Source organism: Chinchilla lanigera, unplaced genomic scaffold, assembly GCF_000276665.1.
Source record: "Chinchilla lanigera isolate Chin_1 unplaced genomic scaffold, ChiLan1.0 scaffold00041, whole genome shotgun sequence".
NCBI lineage: Eukaryota > Metazoa > Chordata > Mammalia > Rodentia > Chinchillidae > Chinchilla > Chinchilla lanigera.
In genome coordinates this window covers 15,252,338-15,270,029 of record NW_004955442.1, presented here as the reverse complement: position 1 = coordinate 15,270,029, position 17,692 = coordinate 15,252,338, and the positions used below count along the sequence as shown (strand labels likewise).

The 17,692-nt window shown below is 52.6% G+C and overlaps 1 protein-coding gene across 3 annotated transcripts; it reads right to left on the bottom strand.

The window, feature by feature from the left end:
* Window positions 1-4,609: 4,609 nt before the first annotated feature.
* Znf598 (zinc finger protein 598) lies at window positions 4,610-16,381 on the bottom strand. 3 transcript variants are annotated; one of them, XM_005391478.1, is made up of 12 exons: window positions 16,095-16,381; window positions 10,378-10,490; window positions 9,557-9,686; window positions 8,989-9,200; window positions 8,630-8,847; window positions 8,025-8,142; window positions 7,526-7,713; window positions 7,272-7,380; window positions 6,408-7,165; window positions 5,871-6,024; window positions 5,620-5,770; window positions 4,610-5,532 (listed from the first exon to the last, which is right to left on the bottom strand). In XM_005391478.1, exons 1-12 carry the CDS (start codon window positions 16,314-16,316, stop codon window positions 5,179-5,181), a joined length of 2,727 nt encoding a protein of 908 aa, XP_005391535.1. In that variant the 5' UTR covers window positions 16,317-16,381; the 3' UTR covers window positions 4,610-5,178. The 3 variants fall into 3 exon arrangements, with proteins under 3 accessions (XP_005391535.1, XP_013373359.1, XP_005391536.1); XM_013517905.1 differs by having other exon boundaries at window positions 5,871-5,973; XM_005391479.1 differs by having other exon boundaries at window positions 8,034-8,142.
* Between the last annotated feature and the right edge of the window lie 1,311 nt (window positions 16,382-17,692).

The window sequence follows — 17,692 nt, the reverse complement described above, 5'->3', positions numbered from 1 at the left end:
CACTTGCCAGGCAGGCACTTGTGCCGCTGAGCTATATCCCCAGCCCCTTTCCTATATAGTTTAGTATATGTGCTGCCGAAGCGAGCACTCCTATATAGTTTAGATTGGACTGGAATCACTTTGTAGCCCAGGCTGGCCTTGAACTCACAGCAAACCTGCTTCAGCCTCCTGAGTGCTGGGATTACATGCCTGTGTTACCAAGATGTGCTGTTCTCCATCTTTATACTTTTTTTTTTCATCTTTATACTTTATACTTTCTCATTTCAATAACATTATATTGCTGGTAGTACATGGTAGTACATGTCTATAATCCCAGCATTCTAGGAGGCTGAGGCAAAAAGGATCACCAAATTTGAAACCACCCTGGGCAACTCAGTGAGACTGTCTCAAAATAGGAAATGACCTGGAGGTAACTCCGTGGTAGAGTGTTTGCCTCACATATGAGGCCCTGGATTCAGTCCCAGTACTGGAAAATAAATAAAGGAAAGATAACTCTGATAGTGTACTGTATAATATTAGTACATTTTCTATTATCTTTCTATTGATTTTTAATATTCCATTATGTTCAAACCACAAACTGTATGATTTTAGTACTTTAAATTTTTTTGTAGACAATAGAAATTTATTTCTCACAGTTCTGGTGGCTAGGAATTCCAAGCTCAAGATAATGGTTGATTCTGTGTCCGGGAAGGGATTGCTTCCTAGTTCATGAGTGGTACTTTTCACCGCATCCTCACGTGGTGGGAGGACTCGCTCGCTTTCTGAGGTCTCTTCCTCCTGATCCCATTCATGAGGGCTCCATCCTCATGACATGGTCACTTTACAAAGTCCCTACCTCTTAATACCATCTCCTTGGTGATAAGGTGTTACATCTGAATTTTGGCAAGACATATATATTGAGAGCACCTTCCTCTTAATGCACACTTGATTGGTCCCATTGCTCTGGGCTGTTCCTGACATATTGTCTTATTTTGCTTCTGATTTCTTCATTACCTTGATCTCAACTTTGGCTTTCTTACTACTCAAGCATTCCACTCTAAGCACTATGTGTTCCCACTCTGGCCTGAATTCTAAATGGGAGTAGGCAATACTCTTAAACTTATTAAGGCTTGGCTTATGACTCAGGATATGGTGCATCTTGGTCAATGTTTAATGAATACTTGGGATGATTTTTTTTCTTTTCTTTTGGAGACAGGGTCTTGCTATGCAATTCAGGCTGGACTTGAGCTTACTTTGTAGCCCAGGCTGGCCTCAAATTTGCAACGATCCTCCTGCCTCAGCCTCCCGACTGCTGGGATTAAAGGCATGTGCCACCACATCCAGCTAATGAATACTTGGAAAGAATGTGTGTTCTGCTACTGTTGGATGAAGTGATCTATAACTACCAACCACATCCAGTTAGTTAATCATGTTTGTATCAACCTCAGTCCACTCAAGAGACTGAATCACTCAGCAATTTAAGCAGAGAAATTTTAATATACACAATTTCGAAGCTATGAGAAGAGAGTCACAAACAGTAATAATGGAAAGATAGCCTAGAACTCAGAGTACCCAGGGGAGGACACACTTCAAAAGAGGATTTAGATTTTGCTGAAGAGTGATTGTAATTTGATGCATGGCACATAAATTTGCTAGATTATCTGGGCAAGAAATTGTGCACAGTTGCCAACTAAGTAGGTAAACTGCAGGGGTACCTGGGTACCACTGAGGGCACTGCTAGAGCCAGAAGCTGGAGAGGCCACTCTCTGTGAGAGCCAGACCTTGGGTTGGGGCAGCTCTGGGCTTTTCTTCAGCACAAAAACTACAAGGCCAGCTGTGTTGGTCAGTTTTCTGTCACTGTGACACAATACTTGAGATAATAAACTTGAAGGTTTTACTAGGGATAGTGGTACATGTCTATAATCCCAGCATTGTGGGAGCTGAGGCAGGATCATAAGTTTGAGTGCTTTGTGGGGTATGTGGTGACTCTCTGGTGTGTGTATGTGTGTGTGTTTTAGACAGGGTCTCACTGTCTAAACTTAGTGATTCTCCTGCCTCAGCCTTCCGCATGCTGGGATTACAGGCGTGTGTCACCATACCTGGCTGTATTTTTGTTTTAGCAGGTAGTTGACCTGGTTACTTTGGGTCAGGTTCTGTTAGCCTTCTATTGGGTGACAAGGGTTCTATTTTCAGGGTTATGGTGCTACTGACATTGGCCATGTGTGAACCCCCAATGGGAAGCTGAGACAAGGTGATAGTGAAATCTGTGATCTGTGCGCAACAGCAGGAAACCTGGGAGTTCATAACTATGAAAGTTACTTTCCTAAGCTCCTCTCTCTGACCCCTTCAGTACCTCCCCATTTCCTGGGGCTTGCATTCCCAGTCCTCTGTTGAGAAACATAGACCATTGTTTATCCTGCTGTCCTGTGACTGACCAGGCCTCTACCTGAACCTAGGGATTAACAAGAGGACCAAGAGGGAAAAGTACCCTCTTTGGACCTCAACTCTTACCAACAGAAAGGAAAATTCCATTCCTGAGTTGTTGCCTCAAACCTGTAGGCCCTTGGTGTTGCCTGTCCTTGTCAGAACATTTTCCTCCCTGCCCCCACCCCCCAAGTTATACCACTAGCCACCCTCCCCTCCACCTTTTTTTTTTTCCTTTTTTCTTTCTTTTCTTCTTTTTCTTTCTTTCTTTCTTTCTTTCTTTCTTTCTTTCTTTCCTTTCTTTCTTCCTTCTCTTTCTTTTTTTCTTTTTCTTTCTTTCTTTCTCTTTCTTTCTTTCTTTCTTTCTCTTTCTTTCTTTCTTTCTTTCTCCCCTCCCCTCCCCTCCCCTCCCCTTTCCTTCCTTTCCTTTTTCCTTCTTTTTTTGAGGTAGGGTCTCACTATATAGGTCAGGCTGATCCTGAACTATGTAGCCCAGGCTGATCCCAAACTTGTAGAAATCCTCCTGCTTCAGTTTCCCAATTCCTGGGATTATAGGAGTGTACCACCATACCTGGCATGTTGAGATTTGTATGTTACTTTTTATTCTTAAGATTCCTAACACTAGTTCTCTCTCATAACCCTCTGGTTGAGTGAAGCACAGTTAAGGCCCATCTTGGATTAGCTTTGCCCCTTCATAGCTTGACCAAGACCTGGCCAGGTCTTTCAACTTGTCTGTGGCCAACTTTCCCTCCTGTAAAATAAGGTGTAGTAGTGTGGAGGGTAGGGTGAGGATGAAGTGTGCTGAGGGTCAGCAGGGGATAGGTAGTTTGTGTTGCCCAAAGTCGTTTCAAATCTCGCTCCTTCTTTAACATCACCCGTTTCCTTAATGAAACCTGCTCTGACCATGCTACTTCTGCTCCAGGACCCCATGACCCTCTGCAGAGCATCACTAGCAGAGGCTGTGCTTGTGTGGGTACAAGGTGCTCATGCTCATACCTCCACCCAGCCCAGGGTGGAGGTTGTGAAAGCTAGTGTCTCTTCCCAGGCCCCAGTAGAGCCACTCTGGGGACAGTTCAGGTAGACTCTTAGTGCAGCCATGCAGCTATGGTCCTTTGTCACCGTGGTGTCCCTTTTTGGTTATGTAGAAATTCACCTGATTCACCTAAGGGCAAATTTTTCTTTGCTTCATTTGTTCTTTTTTTTTTTTTTTTTTGTCTTTTTTGAGACAAGGTCTCACTATGCAGTTCAGGCTGGCCTTGAGCTCACTTTGTAGCTCAAACTTGGGATGAGCCTCCTGCCTCAGCCTCTCGAGTGCTGGGATTACAGGCATGAGCCACCACATCCGGCTTTTTTTGTTTTGTTTCGTTTTGTCTTTTTGAGACAGGGTCTCAATATGCAGTTCAGGCTGGTCTTGACCTCACTTTGTAGCCCAGATTGGTCTCAAACTCACAACAATCCCCTGCCTCTGAACTCCTGAGTGCTGGGATTACAGGCATGCGCCACCACGCCCTGCTCTTTGCCTCATTTGAATGTGGCTAAGTACACTTCTTCCTTATAGTTTGTGTTTAGAGCAGGATGAGGGGGCTTCAGCATTTGCTGCCCCTCTAAAATACTAGACCCTAGTAATTTGGCACAAATGATTTTCTGCACTACTTCAGCTATGCCCCTACTGTTTCTAGATGAGTCTTCATGTTAGAGATTGTCCTTAATAGTTCTTGCACTGGCTTGTGCTTTTTTTTTTGGTACCGCGAATCGAACTCGGGACCTTACTCTTGCCAGGCTGGCACTTGTGCCACTGAGCTATACCCCCAGCCCTTAGCTTGTGGATGTAAACTTCAAGTCTTTGTTTTATGGCCAAGTTACTGGAGATCAGTTTTCCTAGGTCAGCGATGGTGAACCTTTTAGAGCTTTCAATGATGTAAATAGCCTGCCTCAGCACCCAGGCTATTGGGTCACTATCACTGCTGTAGGTACTCAATTGTTCTGCCAAACATGACAGGATTTATTCCTGGAAGAAATGGGCAGTGCGACTCACCACAGCAGACTGGAGCTGGGACTTCATCCTCCGAGCAGACCCCAGCTGCCAGCAGGCCTCCTCCACACTGGTGCCCACAGGCTGACCCTGAGCTGTTGATCTAAAGTCTGATCTGAGTGCCCCCACTCTGGGTTATACTGGAAGGCACAGAAGCTCAGGACACCAGCTAAATGCAGTACTGCAAAATAAATTTATTTGGAGATAAACTGTCTTATAAAAGGTCAGAGACAATTTAAGATCACAGATTCAGCTTGTCTTGTAAAAAGATTCGACTTCAAGTAGCACAATTTGTGTATGCTTTTAATCCCCAACATTCTCGAGTTATGAAACAGCCAGCTCCTTATACAACACACTCAACATCTGACCCAGCACCAGTGGACTCACAGCTTTCAGCTCTGGGGGCTGCAGGCCCCAGACTCAGAAGACCCATTCTGGGCTACTGCGGCCGGTGACTGCTGGCACAGTTCCCAGCATCCCAGCCCTTCTCTCCCTTGGTACCTTCCAAAAGCACAAAATACAAACCAAAACTGTTCCACTAATGAGCAGGGAATGAGACATCTGCAAGACTGTGCTGTCAGCCCATGGTAGCCCTTCCTGGTGACTCCTAGCAGGCCTGGCCAACTGCGAGCTCTGAGCAGTGGCCTCCCCAGAGCCTTTCCTGGCTGCCTGGCAGCTGAGAGGAGGAAGGAAGGGGAAAGGAACTGCATAGGTGTGACAGCCCCTGCACACTCTGTTAGGAGCTACGTGATGATCCTGGCAATGGCTTGCAGAGAGGGGAAGTCATCGTCCCGGGCAGCATGTAATGCCTGGTGGCTACTGACATCACCATGTGCAAGCACCTGCTGACAGGTAGGGCACACACAACAGTCCAGGCCTACACGCTGTGTGTTGGCTTGCCATGCGTTCTTCTTATTCTTCTTGGATTTGGCAATAGGAGGTTTTTCATGGCTACAGAAGTCTGTGTGCGCAGACAGCAGTTCCTGCTGCTTGGCTGTGTCTGGCAGCAGCACCAGCAACTCACTGAAGATTTTCTGGAAGTTCTCCCCAAGCAGGTCCCGACAGCTCCTGTAATACTGGGCTGCAGAGATCATTCCCTGCCACCCAGAAAATATAGCCAGTCACACTGGCCCCAGGCCAGGTCCTAAACACAGGCTGGCCTCCCTGTACCCCTTCCCCACTACCTGTCTGAACTCCCCGGAGTGGCTCTTGAACTTGCTGAAGCGGGCCTCATCACTTTGCAGGAAGTCCTTGATGGACTGGATGAGCTGGCGGTTCCTCTCCCGAAAGTTCTCAGGGACCAAGTAGGACCGTGGTGTGGGTGTCAGCCTGGGTCTGGGGTGAGGACAAGAGGGAGCTTCAGCTTTAGGGTGCCAGTGGAGAATCCATCCACGAGTCCCAAGTGGCAGGAGGCCAGGCAGTCCAGCCCACTTACGCTTTCACGGTGGTGGTGGTGGGGCTGGGGACACAAGCTGGGTGGGGGCCAGGCAGGAAGCTGGAGAAGCCAGGGGGTGGCTTGCTGATGGGAGGCATCAGGCCTGGTGGGGGTGGGGGTGGGGCACCCTTGAGGAGCACCACAGTGTTGAAGCCTGCAGGGCAGCACAAGACCCAGACATGGCCCTTGGTGTCTAGCTTCTTTCGGGCCATCCAGCCTACTGGGTGAGGCTTCTGTCTGCAAACCATACCTCCAAAACAGCAGGCCCAGGGCCACACCCCACCACACGGCAACCTTGACTTGTGTCAGGTTATGTACTTTCAGCCCCAGCACTGTTCTGAGATCCATTTCACAGACAGGAAAGGAACACAGGTTAAGTGGTAGAACTAGGTTACCGGGCTCAGGCGTGATGAGGCACTGGCCCCCCCGCCCGAAGTTGGGAGTTGGACCTGAACCTCACACTTCTGGCCATGAACCTGTCTGTGCCCCTAGGCCCCTTCCCAGATAATCACACTGGGTGGAGTTGGCCACTCGTACCTGGGGGAGGAGGCATCCTGGGTGGGCAGGGTCCTCCCAGCACAGGGAAGTCTTCCTGGGGTGCGGGGTACGGGAGAGGCCCCAGGGGCCTTGAGAGCCCAGGGGGTTCCTTGGGGGTGCTCCGCACTGGAGCTGGCCCTTCAGTGTGTCCATTGATGACAGGTACTGGCCCCTCAGCTGGGCTCACAGAGATGTCAAGAGCCTGCTCAGCCTCGGGGGGGTTTGGCGTACGTTCAGGGGGCACTGGAGGGGATGGCACGGCACGAAGCTTCTCAGAGCCCACCTTCTTCTTCTTGCTGACCTTGGTGGAAGTATGGGTGGTGGCCGAGCCCAGCAGGGTAGAGACAGCTACTGTGGTGGGTGTGGTCCGCAGCTCTTGCACAGTGAGGCCACCTCCCTCCTCTTCTTCCATGGGGGCTGAGCCAGCCTTCCTGCAGCCCCTGATGCCTTTCCCTGGCTTCTTTGGGGGCTGGCCACCCCCACTGCCAGCCTGAGCCCCAGGGGTGGGCAGGGCCCCCTTCTTGCCACAGCTGCTGTTCCAGGCAGAGATGAGGCTGGGAGTGGTAGTGCTGGGCTTGGTCGCCGAGGATACCAAGGCAGGGAAGTCCTCCTCCTGGAAAGTGTTCTTGCTCCTGGTGGCCCCAGGGTATACCAAACCTACAGGGCCTGGTGCTGTCACTGGGCAACAGGAGGAAGTGGAGGCATGGAGGCTGGGGAAGTCTTCATCTTTGAGCTTTGAGGTGGGTGGGAGGAGGGTGCTGGGTCCAGGAAAGAGACAGCTGGTTAGCAGCTCACCAGGCCCTGGCCCACCCCCCACCTACCCACTGCAGGCACTGTCCCCTCACGCTATTCCCTCACACACACCTTGGAGGGGCAGCTGCTGGGCCCGGGCCTGGGCCTGGGCCTGGGCCTGGGCCTGGGCCTGGGAAGGCTTCTTGGCTTAATGGACCATTTCCTGAAGCTTCCTTGGGGCCTATGAGACAGGAGAGGACCCCTAGGTCAGAGCATGGGAGCAGCTTTGGTGGAATCAGCAAAGGTATGTGCTACTTCCCAGGGAAGGTGCTGGCCACACCCTTGTCTGGGCCTGGGCAAGTTGCCAGCAAGCAGGCTCATCTCACCTGGGCCTTCCCCCTGAGTACGGGGCAGGCGCCGAGGACCACGGGGCTCCTCAGGACCCCGAGCAGCTGCTTCCTCTTTCTTGGGCCTGCTGCTTTCCTCACGGTCCTCGCTTTTGTGAGTCTCGTCCTGCTGCTGAGTAGCCACTGATGCCCGGATGGCAGCTGCTACTTCTCGGTCCTCTTCTTCCCTAGGGTTGGGAGGGTGGCTTCAGGCTGAGCAAGGCCCAGAGACACAGCCTTGGCATATGCCTGCTGTGCCAGCCCTTTCTGGCACAACTGTACTGACCTCCTGAGTAACAAGAGCTCTTGCACCCGCCCCTACCCATCCCGGTCCTCGAGTTTTTGGCCAGCCCTAGAGGGGAAGAGGAAGAACCTGCTCTTGGAGGACACTGAGCAGGCCTTGCTGCCACACTTAGGACTGAGGTCCCCTTCAGCTGCTAGTCACTGGCACCACCTGGGTAGTGCCAGGAGAATGTCAGTAGCACGCAAATCCTCCCACCTCTTGTACCTCCAGCTTCCTCGGCGGCTCTGCTGGGCTCCACGCCCGCTGGCCCGGCCCGCTCGGCCCTGGCGGTTGTACCTGTCCACCTCTTCATAGTCCTCACCGCTGACGACCCCTGTGGTCAGTACACAGCCTGTCACTCTTCTGGCCCCCAACAGGGCAGAAGAACTGATAGGCCTGCCATCCAGGTCATACTGAGGGAGAGGTTCCCCTGCCCCCAGCCATGAGCCTGGGGACAAGCCCAGACACCTTGCAGAGTCCATATGAGCCAAGTCACAGCAAGCACTGCAATGGGCAGGGTCTACACAAAGCTGTGCTCAGTAACAGCCTCCTGAACCAGGAAGAGCCCCAGGGACCCAAGAACAGCAAATGCAGGACACTGCAGAAGACAGGGGGAGTGAAGAGCTACGGGCTATTGCCACTGTGTTTGAGTGCTCAGAGCACAGCCCCACAGGTGAGGAGAAAACTCATCCCAGCTAAGCTGCAGGGAGGTGGGTCCCAACCCATAGTTGAGGCCTCAGGAGCAGACGCAGGCCTCATGGAGGCTGCCACCTACTCAGGGGCACCCAGGCCAGGCCACAGCCCTCAGATGCCTGGCTCACCCTCACTCCGGCGTGAGTGCCTCGGTGGGAAGCTAAACTGCAGGTCAATCTGGCGGTTCTGGCGTGCCTCTGCACGGCTGCGGCTATGGCAGGCTGTCCTGTGTGCCTTGAGATCAATCTCAGTGCGGAAGGCGTGAGTGAACTGCTCTGTGCTGCAGCGGCCCTCCTCACACAAGAAGTGCTTCTCCCGGAAGTGCTCCCGCAAGTATGCGTAGTCACTAGTGGGATGAGACAGATATCAGGGTTTAGCAGGAGCCTCACTGGCCACCGGGCTGCCAGTGAGGCCACCTCCCTCGTCTTTCACGGACTCTGGGGAAGGTCATCTCTTGTGCCCTGGGCAGTAGCCCTGACCCACCCACCTGTAGTAGTCCTGGGCCCCATCTGAGTCACAGAAGTGGCAGAAGTAGTGGTCACGGCGCAAGTGCTTGAGCAGTTCATCATTGTCCAGATAGCGCTCATCACAGAACTTGCAAAGTGGATGTCCCCGATGCGATGTGTCATCAGGGTCTCCTTGCATTCGGTGCCGAGCCAGGTCCTTTCGTGAGTACCACTTGCGTTCATACGTGAAGATCTGCAGAGAATGGGGAGCTGGGCACAGAGTAGGGGCTACCAGGCCTCCTACTTTTCTTACCATCTGGCCGTAGAATGGCAAGGACAACAGGGCCCTGCTTGGCATCAGCTCTGTCCCTGGGGCACTGAGTATGGCAAGTGCCAGAAGTCTGGCAATCTCAAGAAGCCACCAGAAACCTCTCCCTGGCCCAGCTGCCAGCAGCCTGATGTTCTGCGGGAACCAGGGGGTCTTTGGGGGCCAAGACATGTGGTCAGAGGCATGAGTGGCTAAACTCAAGTAGCTGCCTGGATCCTGCCCAGGCTCCCCAGGACTATAGCCCACCCATCTATCCCCACTCCATTCCCAGGCAGACGCACCTTGAGGTGCTTCAGGCACAACTTGCAGCAGAAGAGCTCATGCTGCTTCCGCATGTGCTGCTCCAGGTCCCCGAAGAGGCCGAAGGGCGGCAGTTGGGGGCACTGTGGGCACTCATGCTGCAGCAGCTGCCTGGGGAAACATCAGAGCCTTGCTGACCAGAGTCTCATCCAGGAGTCTGACCTCAAGTTAGGCAGACAATGACTTTTTGGGTGTGCTGCTGGGGATTGAACCCAGGGCCTCCATATTGAACTACATCCCCAATCCTTGTTAAAAAATTTAAGTGAGTGTCATTGAGTTGCTAAGTTACCCAGGCCTGGCTCAAATTTTAGGTTCTCCTGTCTCAGTTTCCCAGAGTGCTGGGATTATAGGTGGGTACCATAATGCACATGGAGAAAACAGTGCTCAGAGCCTGGGGTCCAAGGCCATGGTTCTGAGGTTAGGAACCATCTATAATAACTGCACCTTTTACTGGGTTTTAGAGTCACAGCTAAGAACCTACGTGCATATGCTCTCATGCCCCTTGAAGAACCTAGACAGCAGAGGCTGCATCTACCTCTGCCATCTCCACTGCCACACTATACAAGAGAACTGGAAGCTCCCTATCGCAGGAAAGGAACCAAGGTCCAGGAAGGGAGGCAACTGGCCTAACATCGGATAGCTGATTCTCAGGGGTATGGGCCCTGACATCAGCTACACACTGGAGGTTCCCCTGCCCCCTCAGGGCTGTGAAGGATATGAGAGGTAGGGGGAACACATCTACCCCCACTATAAAGACCCCACACAGAACAGCTGCAGATCCTCTAGACTAAGGCTCCCTCACCTGTACAATGCAAACACCTTCCCATCTGCAAAGTAGATGTCATGTTTCTTCTCATGCTGCAGCTGATGGATGGGAATAGTGGCAAAGGCAGGAAGCTTTTTCCCGAAGACCACCTGGATCCAAAAGCGAGACTCAGTGGTGAGCAGAGCCTGTGTGTCCATCCAAGAGTGAAGCAGAGACAGAGAAGGGGGCGCCCCTCAAGGCCCCAAGTGGGTAGCAGCCACAGTTCCTGGGCTGGCCTAGGCCTCCTCTTCTCATCCCAAGTCACCTACTGGAGCTGCAGGGACAGACGCGACACCCAGACTCTCCACCAGGCGGCAGCCATGCATACCACCAGGCCCTTAGCAGTCACTCTTGGCTCTTACCCAGCACCACCCTAGAGGGACAGGGACCAAATGGAGGGTAGGAATGTGGGCTGCCCACAGAAGAGCTTGCACAGGAAGCAAGGAAGGACATGTTACAGGCAGCAGCTAAGGAAATAACAAATGCTGCCAGCCTGGCACCTTCCTGCCAACTAAGGAAATAACAAATGCAGCAGGTGACTATCATCAAGACCTGGCCATCCACCATCCAGTACCCCCCACCCTGTTTGCATGATGCTGCAGAGGACAGGGGCTCCCACAGCTCCTACTATGGGTTGTGTGGGGCCCAGGGATGAACTGTGCAGGCCCAGCAGGCACTGCTGTGAAACCTTTGCAGTAGGGCCATGTGTCAAGAGCCAAAGGACCCTTCCTCTCTGTCCATTCCTATAAGGGCAGGGAGCATGAGTGTCAGCCTACTCTGTCCTTCCACAGCACCTGGGCAGTAGACTATGCTAAGACGACAAGACCTCTGTACCAGTATCCTCACAGCGGCCTGGGTCCTTTTTTTTTTTTTTTTTTTTCCGGTACTTTTTTTGTTTTGGTTTTTTTCCGGTACTGGGAATCAAACTCATGACGTCACACTTGCAGGCAGGCGCTGTGCTGCTGAGCTAAATCCCCAGCCCAGGCCTGGGTCCTTATAGACTCCGGCGTCTTTTCCCTGCAAAGTTCCCTCTTCTCTCCATGAAGCTATTCTGGTGAGGACTCTCAGCATTTCACCCCCACAGTGACCCCCTTGTCACTACACCCCTCCCTAGATCAAGCCTACCCCCCAGTGCTTCCTCTCTGCCACTACCCCCACAGCCTGGTACTGATCATACATGGCAACTCAGCTCTGAAAGCAGCTCTACAGCCTTCCCAGTACATACAGAAAAAGCATCCCTGCTTGGGGAAAGGTCACATCAAGGTCATCCCTGTAACATTTAGGGTTAGCTAAGGAGGATTTTTGGGACCAGCATGGATTTGAACTTGTGCAAGCTCAGGACTGGCCAGGGAGTGTGAGTGAGCCCTAGGCATACTCATGGCCCCACACGGTCCCAGCAGCAGAGTGACTAAAGCTGGTCCCTTGGGAGGGTGTGGGGCAAACCAGGAGAAATCAGCTCTACTTCTGCCATGACGTACTTAGAAGGAAGGACACCAAGACTGTGCCTACCCCACCCACATCAAGAGACCAGGGAGCTGCTGTGGTCCAGCTATACCCATGGAGGAGACAGTAGATGACTAGTGGTCCACCCTTGTCATGTCTGGAAAGGTTGGACAGGATAACTTCATAACCTGACTTTGTCCTCTGCTATACGCTAAATGCCAAACTCAGGCAGGCACCTCATTGGCAATGTACTCCCAACAACATCTTTAAGTGAGAGGCACTGCTCTATCTCAGATCCAAATCATAAAAGCCGAAGGTCATGGCAGAGTTTCTTCCTGTGGGTCCTTGGCTTTCTCCCTCCCTGGCAGCTTCTCCTCATGCCCCACACATGGGCAGAGTCCCTGGGCTTTGTGCTGACCTCTTCTTGTACAACCTGCCCTCCTCCTGTGGCTCATGCCCAACTCTGCCTCCCAGCAGCTTCCAGAGTACCTCTCTGGCTCAGACCCAGGCAGGTACAGGAGGCCATAAACCACTCTGGATACTGACAGAACAAAGAGCACAAGATCCCTTGTGAAATGCCAGCAGAAACTCAGCACACTAAGCAGGACCACGCCCTATTTAGCTTCTCTGAGGCAGCATAGGCAGATCAAGGAGCCCAGTGTTGCCTGCAAGGCAGCCACAAGAGCAGTGCAAGGAAACTCCACAAAGCTGCCAAAAAAGCATCCAAGCCCAACAGACGCAGAGGAGGAACAACTTCCTTCCTCACAGGAAACCTGCGCCAGGGACGCCCCCGTCACTGCCACGACTCTAGCACTCTCCTCAGCTGTGCACTCAGATCCACCCTGGGTGGCATCTTAGGATACCACCGCAGAGGCCCATCTGCTCCTGGGCTGTGGGCACCACTCCTGGGTAGCCAGTCTCTACTGCTGTCTCTCCAGGATGCTGCCTCTGTTCATACAGTGCTAGGCCATGCTGAAGGCCAGTCTGTCCTTGCCAAGCTGGACCCCGTGGCAATCACGCCCCAACCATAAAAGCATACTGCATGCCCACAAAACATGTATGGGCACAGCCTGAGGCCAGGAACAGCTGTGAGAAGAGGAGAAGCAGGGAGATGACATAGTAGCCTGGGATGAGGCGGGATCAGGAGCCAATAGTGTGCCACATGAAAACCTTGTGCCACCAGGGCCTCAGCATCATGAAGCACAGGCAGCAGAGACAAGGGCAGGTGTCAAGGGGCCACCAAACTGAGCCTAGCTAAGGGGTCTATCTGCACAGCAGAAAGGGGATCCACCCCAAAGGACAGAGGCCCAAAAACATTCATCTCCTGAGCAACCCAGTGGAAATGGCCCAGGGAAGGCACATCTAAGCCAGGCTGGGAAATGGGGAAGAGGGCACTGGATGAACTCATGAAGGAACCAGAACCACAAGAAAAGGTTTAGGAAAAGGGCTATGGACAATGGAGGTCCAAGAGGAAAGGGGTTTTCCTAAGTGAGTCATAGGAATAGCCAGATCAATTTCCAAGGAGACTGAGAGGCAGAGAGGAATAAGGCCTACCCAGGAAGAGGAGCTCCTCACTCCATCAGCTCCTACAAAGATTAGTGTAGGTGTCTGCCTGGGAGCTTTGGTGCTCCCTACTTTCAGCGTGCAGTGGGCACTCAATAAGGAGTGAACAAAAGGACAGATAGGGCAATAAGCACCAGCAAGAGGGGAACAATGAAGGTCAGGCCTCGGGAAGGGGAGGTCCCAGGTGTGAGGAGGTTAAGTATTGTACAGGTGGGCCACCGAGAGTCATTCTCACTACACAGGTGGGAGCAGAAAAAAAGATAACCTTACAGAGACTGAGACAGACAGCATGGTGACAGGGTGGGGTATTAATGACAAAAATATAACCTGAGTCATCAGGTCCAGCCCCCTGACCTGGGCCTTGATGTAACCCCAGGCTAGCATTCAGCACCTCTCTCCTACCTCCCCCTGCCCGTAAGACAGAAGTGTGGCTGCACTGGGTGCCCTGCAGTCCCCTTGGGATTCCTCCAACAAACCAAGCACATGTCAAGATTGAGAGCAAGACCTGAATGGGAAAAAAAATGGCCCATGAAAAGTGTCAAGAGAATGGATGACACTGCATCACCACAGGGTCTTGATCAGGCAGGTCCAGGAAAAGCAGTGCTTCTGTTACCGTCCCATCAGATGGAGCCTTCTCCGTTTCTGCCCTGAGCACCTACTGCGAAATCCAAGTTGACCTGGTTCTCTGCCTGACCAGCAGCTGCACAGATGCACTGTGCTCACTCCCCGCCAGTCCTAGCCCCTACCTGGGCGAGGACAAGGAAAGTCAAGGTGTACAGAATTAACCAGAAAATGATGTCTGCCTGTTCCACACAGCATCTTGGCACTCTTTCCTCTCAATTTTGACAGACTTAGTCCTGTAAGGAAAGACAACACAGGAGCAGGGTTCAAGGGCTAAGGGTCACTCACTGTGGGATTCCCAGGTGGGCATAAGGTACAGGGCATATTCACAGAGTAACACAGGACTCAGCAAGAGAAAAGAAGGGCTACAATGAACCTGCAAATTCAGGATGGAAAGAAGACTGAGCTGGGCGTGGTGATGCATGCCTATAATCCCAGCACTTGGGAGGGAGGGAGGAGGATCGCTTCTGAGTTTGTGGCCAGCTTGGGCAACAGTGAGTTCAAGGTAAGCTTGAAATACACAGCAAGACCCTGTCTCAAACAAAAACAAGAAACAAAACCACAAACCTGATCTGGCAGCATCATCTTACCCAACAGCAAATTTCCCAGGACCCCTGCCACCACTGTTGCCTGCTGCCCAGCTTTGCAGGCAAGCCAGAAAGGAAGCCTAGGCTCACTGTGGGGCATCCAGTGCCAAACCACAAGGCAGCTAGGGCCTGCTGACAGCTTGTGTCAATGCTCCAGATACAGACGTCTTGGAAAGTGTGGGGTCCACAAGGAATAGGCAGATGCTGCTTATAGTAGGAATACATGGGCATTCATTCACTTCCTGAGTGAAACTCAAAGCCAAGGCTAGGACCTCACATTCAAAGACCTCCACAGTGCCTTTCTGCTTGAAAGAAGCTACAGGTGTGCTAGGAAACATGGCCATTAGAGTTACATCACTATATGTAAGACTGGCTGGCAAAGCAGGCTCCTGCAAGTCCAGGAGGTGCCCTCTGAGTAAGCAGAGGGCAAAAGGTTTCCCTAACTGTTCCTACACCCCAGATACCTCCTAGTATTGTCCACCTCCTTCCACATTACAGACTAATACCATCTCCAAATGATTTTTTCCAATAGGGCACACAGCAGGTGCCCAGGGAATACTCTAGGATTCCAGCCTCTCTTTGGATCCTTTCACATGTCTACTCAAAATTTTAAAAGAACCTACTTCTCAACTGCTGTCTCTGTCTAACTTCTAGGGAGAGGAAATTCAGACTCTCTGACAGATGCCACCAGCAGAAACTTTCCATGGTGGGGAGGCGGGGGGGGGGGCCCGCGGGAAACAAACTCAAAAACAAAAGAACAAAAACAAAATCAAAAAAAAATTAAAAAAAAAAAAATCGGGGATTTCACAATCCGGGAAGTAAACAGATCTCTAAGGGCAGCAAACCAAGCTGGATGCTCCCGGCTAGCAGCTGGCATGGCTGGGAATGTGGAGAAAAGCTCCACATGCCCTCTGACCTCTCCAGGGGTTCCAAATCCACAGAGTAAAAAACGTACCCTCTCTACTCTGGAAGGAAGAAGCCCCAAAGCTGGACTGGAAAGGAGGAGAAAAACTTCCTAATACTTTCGTCCCCATCGGGCAAGTACCCGGAAGAGTCGGGTCCGAGTGTCACTTCCACTCTACAAATGAAAGCGCCGGTTTCAGGAGTTGTCTGTCACCAGAGGGGCCCAGAAACCCTGCTAGAGTGGACCTACCCACAGTTTAACCCTCTGCTTCCAGAGCAGTTGGCTTCTGGAGGTTCCCCTGCCTGTCTCCTCCACCCCAGTAGGGACCCGAAGGAATGAGCTACCACTTCTAGAAAGATGGGTCAGGGCGCCCGGGACTTGACTCTGTCCCATTCTGTGGCCAGGCCGCCGGGGGAAAGTCCCCAAGCTGGGTCTCCTCAGGCATCGCTCCTCCTTGGCCAGCCCGGCCGCCTCCAGCCTCCCCAACCTCACCCTGGCGGTCCCCGAGCCTCCTCTCGGCGCCGACGGCAGGAGGGCCAAGCCTCCGCGCCCACCCGCACCCGCGCCCCGCGCCCCGCGCCCCGCCGCCAGCGCACCTGGCGCAGCTCCTCGCGGCACACGGCGCAGTAGCGCTGCTCACACAGAACCCGCATCTTGGTGGAGCAGCGGTAGCACACCGGGTGGTCGCAGCGGCCCAGAGCCGTAGCCTCCAGGTCCCCGCAGCACAGCACACAGCTCCCACCGCCCCGCTCGGGAGGGGCCACCATCACCGTCTCCAAGGCTGCGAGCCGCCCCTCGGCGCCCACCGCCGCCGCCATGGCCCAGCTCCGGCCCCCACCCGGCGGGCGCGGTGCGGCCTAGCTCCCGGCGTGCCCGCCCCTTCCGGGTGACGTCACGGCCCCGCCCGGCAACCGCTCCTCCCGACGGAAGTGCGTGGGGCGACTTCCGCCTGGCTAAGCGCTGGATACCTTTTTCGCTCCTCTGAGGCACTCTTGGGTCTTTTGGAGGAGTTTGGAGCTGTTAGTCAGACCGCCACCTGGCTGGCCGTTGCTTCTTTGGGTGCTTATGGCTAGGTACGGCGGAGGAAGTACTGGGCACCTCGTGTATTTCCGATGAACCGTAAAAGTATCACTCGAATACTAATGGTCCGTACTTACACCAAAGGATTATTCTTTGTTTATCTGAAATCTAAATTTAATTGGCCTTCGTGTGTGTGTGTGTGTGTGTGTGTGTGTGTGTGTGTGTGTGTGTGTGTGCGCGCGCGCGCGCGCGCGCGCCTGGCAGTGGGGATTGCCTTTGCAGTGAGCTGCATACCCAGATGTTTTAAAAGTTTGAGGGTCGAGGATATAGCTCAGCGGCATAAGCACCTGCCTGTCAAGCTTGAGGTCATGAGTTTGATTCCTCGTACCAACAACAACAAAAAAAGTTTGAAACAGCGTCTTGCTATATCGCTAAATTGCCCAGGCTGGGCCCAATCCTCCTGTCTCAGCCTTGCAGAATGCAAGGATTATAGGCGTGCACCACCATGCCCATCTGCCATTCCATCTCTTAAGTTTAGCAATGTGGGCTGGAGGTGTAGCTCAGTGGTAGAGTACTGCTTGCCTACTATATGCAAGGGCTTGAGTTGGTCCCCAGAACCATGAAATAAGTAAATAAATCTAGCAGCCTTGTCAGGAACCCACCCAGCTCAGGTCCCTTTTGTATTTGGAAAACACCCAAGCTTCTTACTTGGTACCCGGTCCCCAGCCTTTTAACCAGGGGCAGATCTCTATTGGAAAAGATATGTGACAGTCTTAGTTAGTCCTTCTGGAAAAGGGGTCTCATCTCATGTCCTGATAGCACAACCCAGTCTGGTCTGTGGTACAGAGGAGCACAAGGGCATGTGAATGGATGGTGGTAAGTCATAGGGCTTCAAGTCTCTGCAGCTGTTAGGAGCCCTCCTCATCTTTGCCATAAAGGGAAGAGAGTCCCATCCTGAACCTTCTAGAAAAAAGGCAGAATACTCGAGGGGAGGGTGAACCTAGACTTAAATACAGGCTTGGCATTCCATTTCTGCCATTTATTTGCTGGTGACATTGGTTGGCTCACCAAAGTCCTTAACTTCCTCATCTGCAAAATAGATCACCACAAATGAAACCAGGTGGGAGCCGGGGATGTAGCTCAGTGGCACAGCGCCTGCCTGGCAAGCATGAAG

What these genes read in the sequence shown, in the direction of transcription:
- Znf598 (XM_005391478.1), bottom strand. Translation starts at nt 16,316, where the DNA reads ATGGCGGCGGCGGTGGGCGCCGAGGGGCGGCTCGCAGCCTTGGAGACG. An exon ending in GGGGCCCAGGACTACTACAG is followed by an intron (nt 8,848 to 8,988) that starts GTGGGTGGGTCA and finishes TCATCCCACTAG; the next exon opens with TGACTACGCATACTTGCGGG. An exon ending in GGAAGCTGGAGGTACAAGAG is followed by an intron (nt 7,714 to 8,024) that starts GTGGGAGGATTT and finishes TCCCAACCCTAG; the next exon opens with GGAAGAAGAGGACCGAGAAG.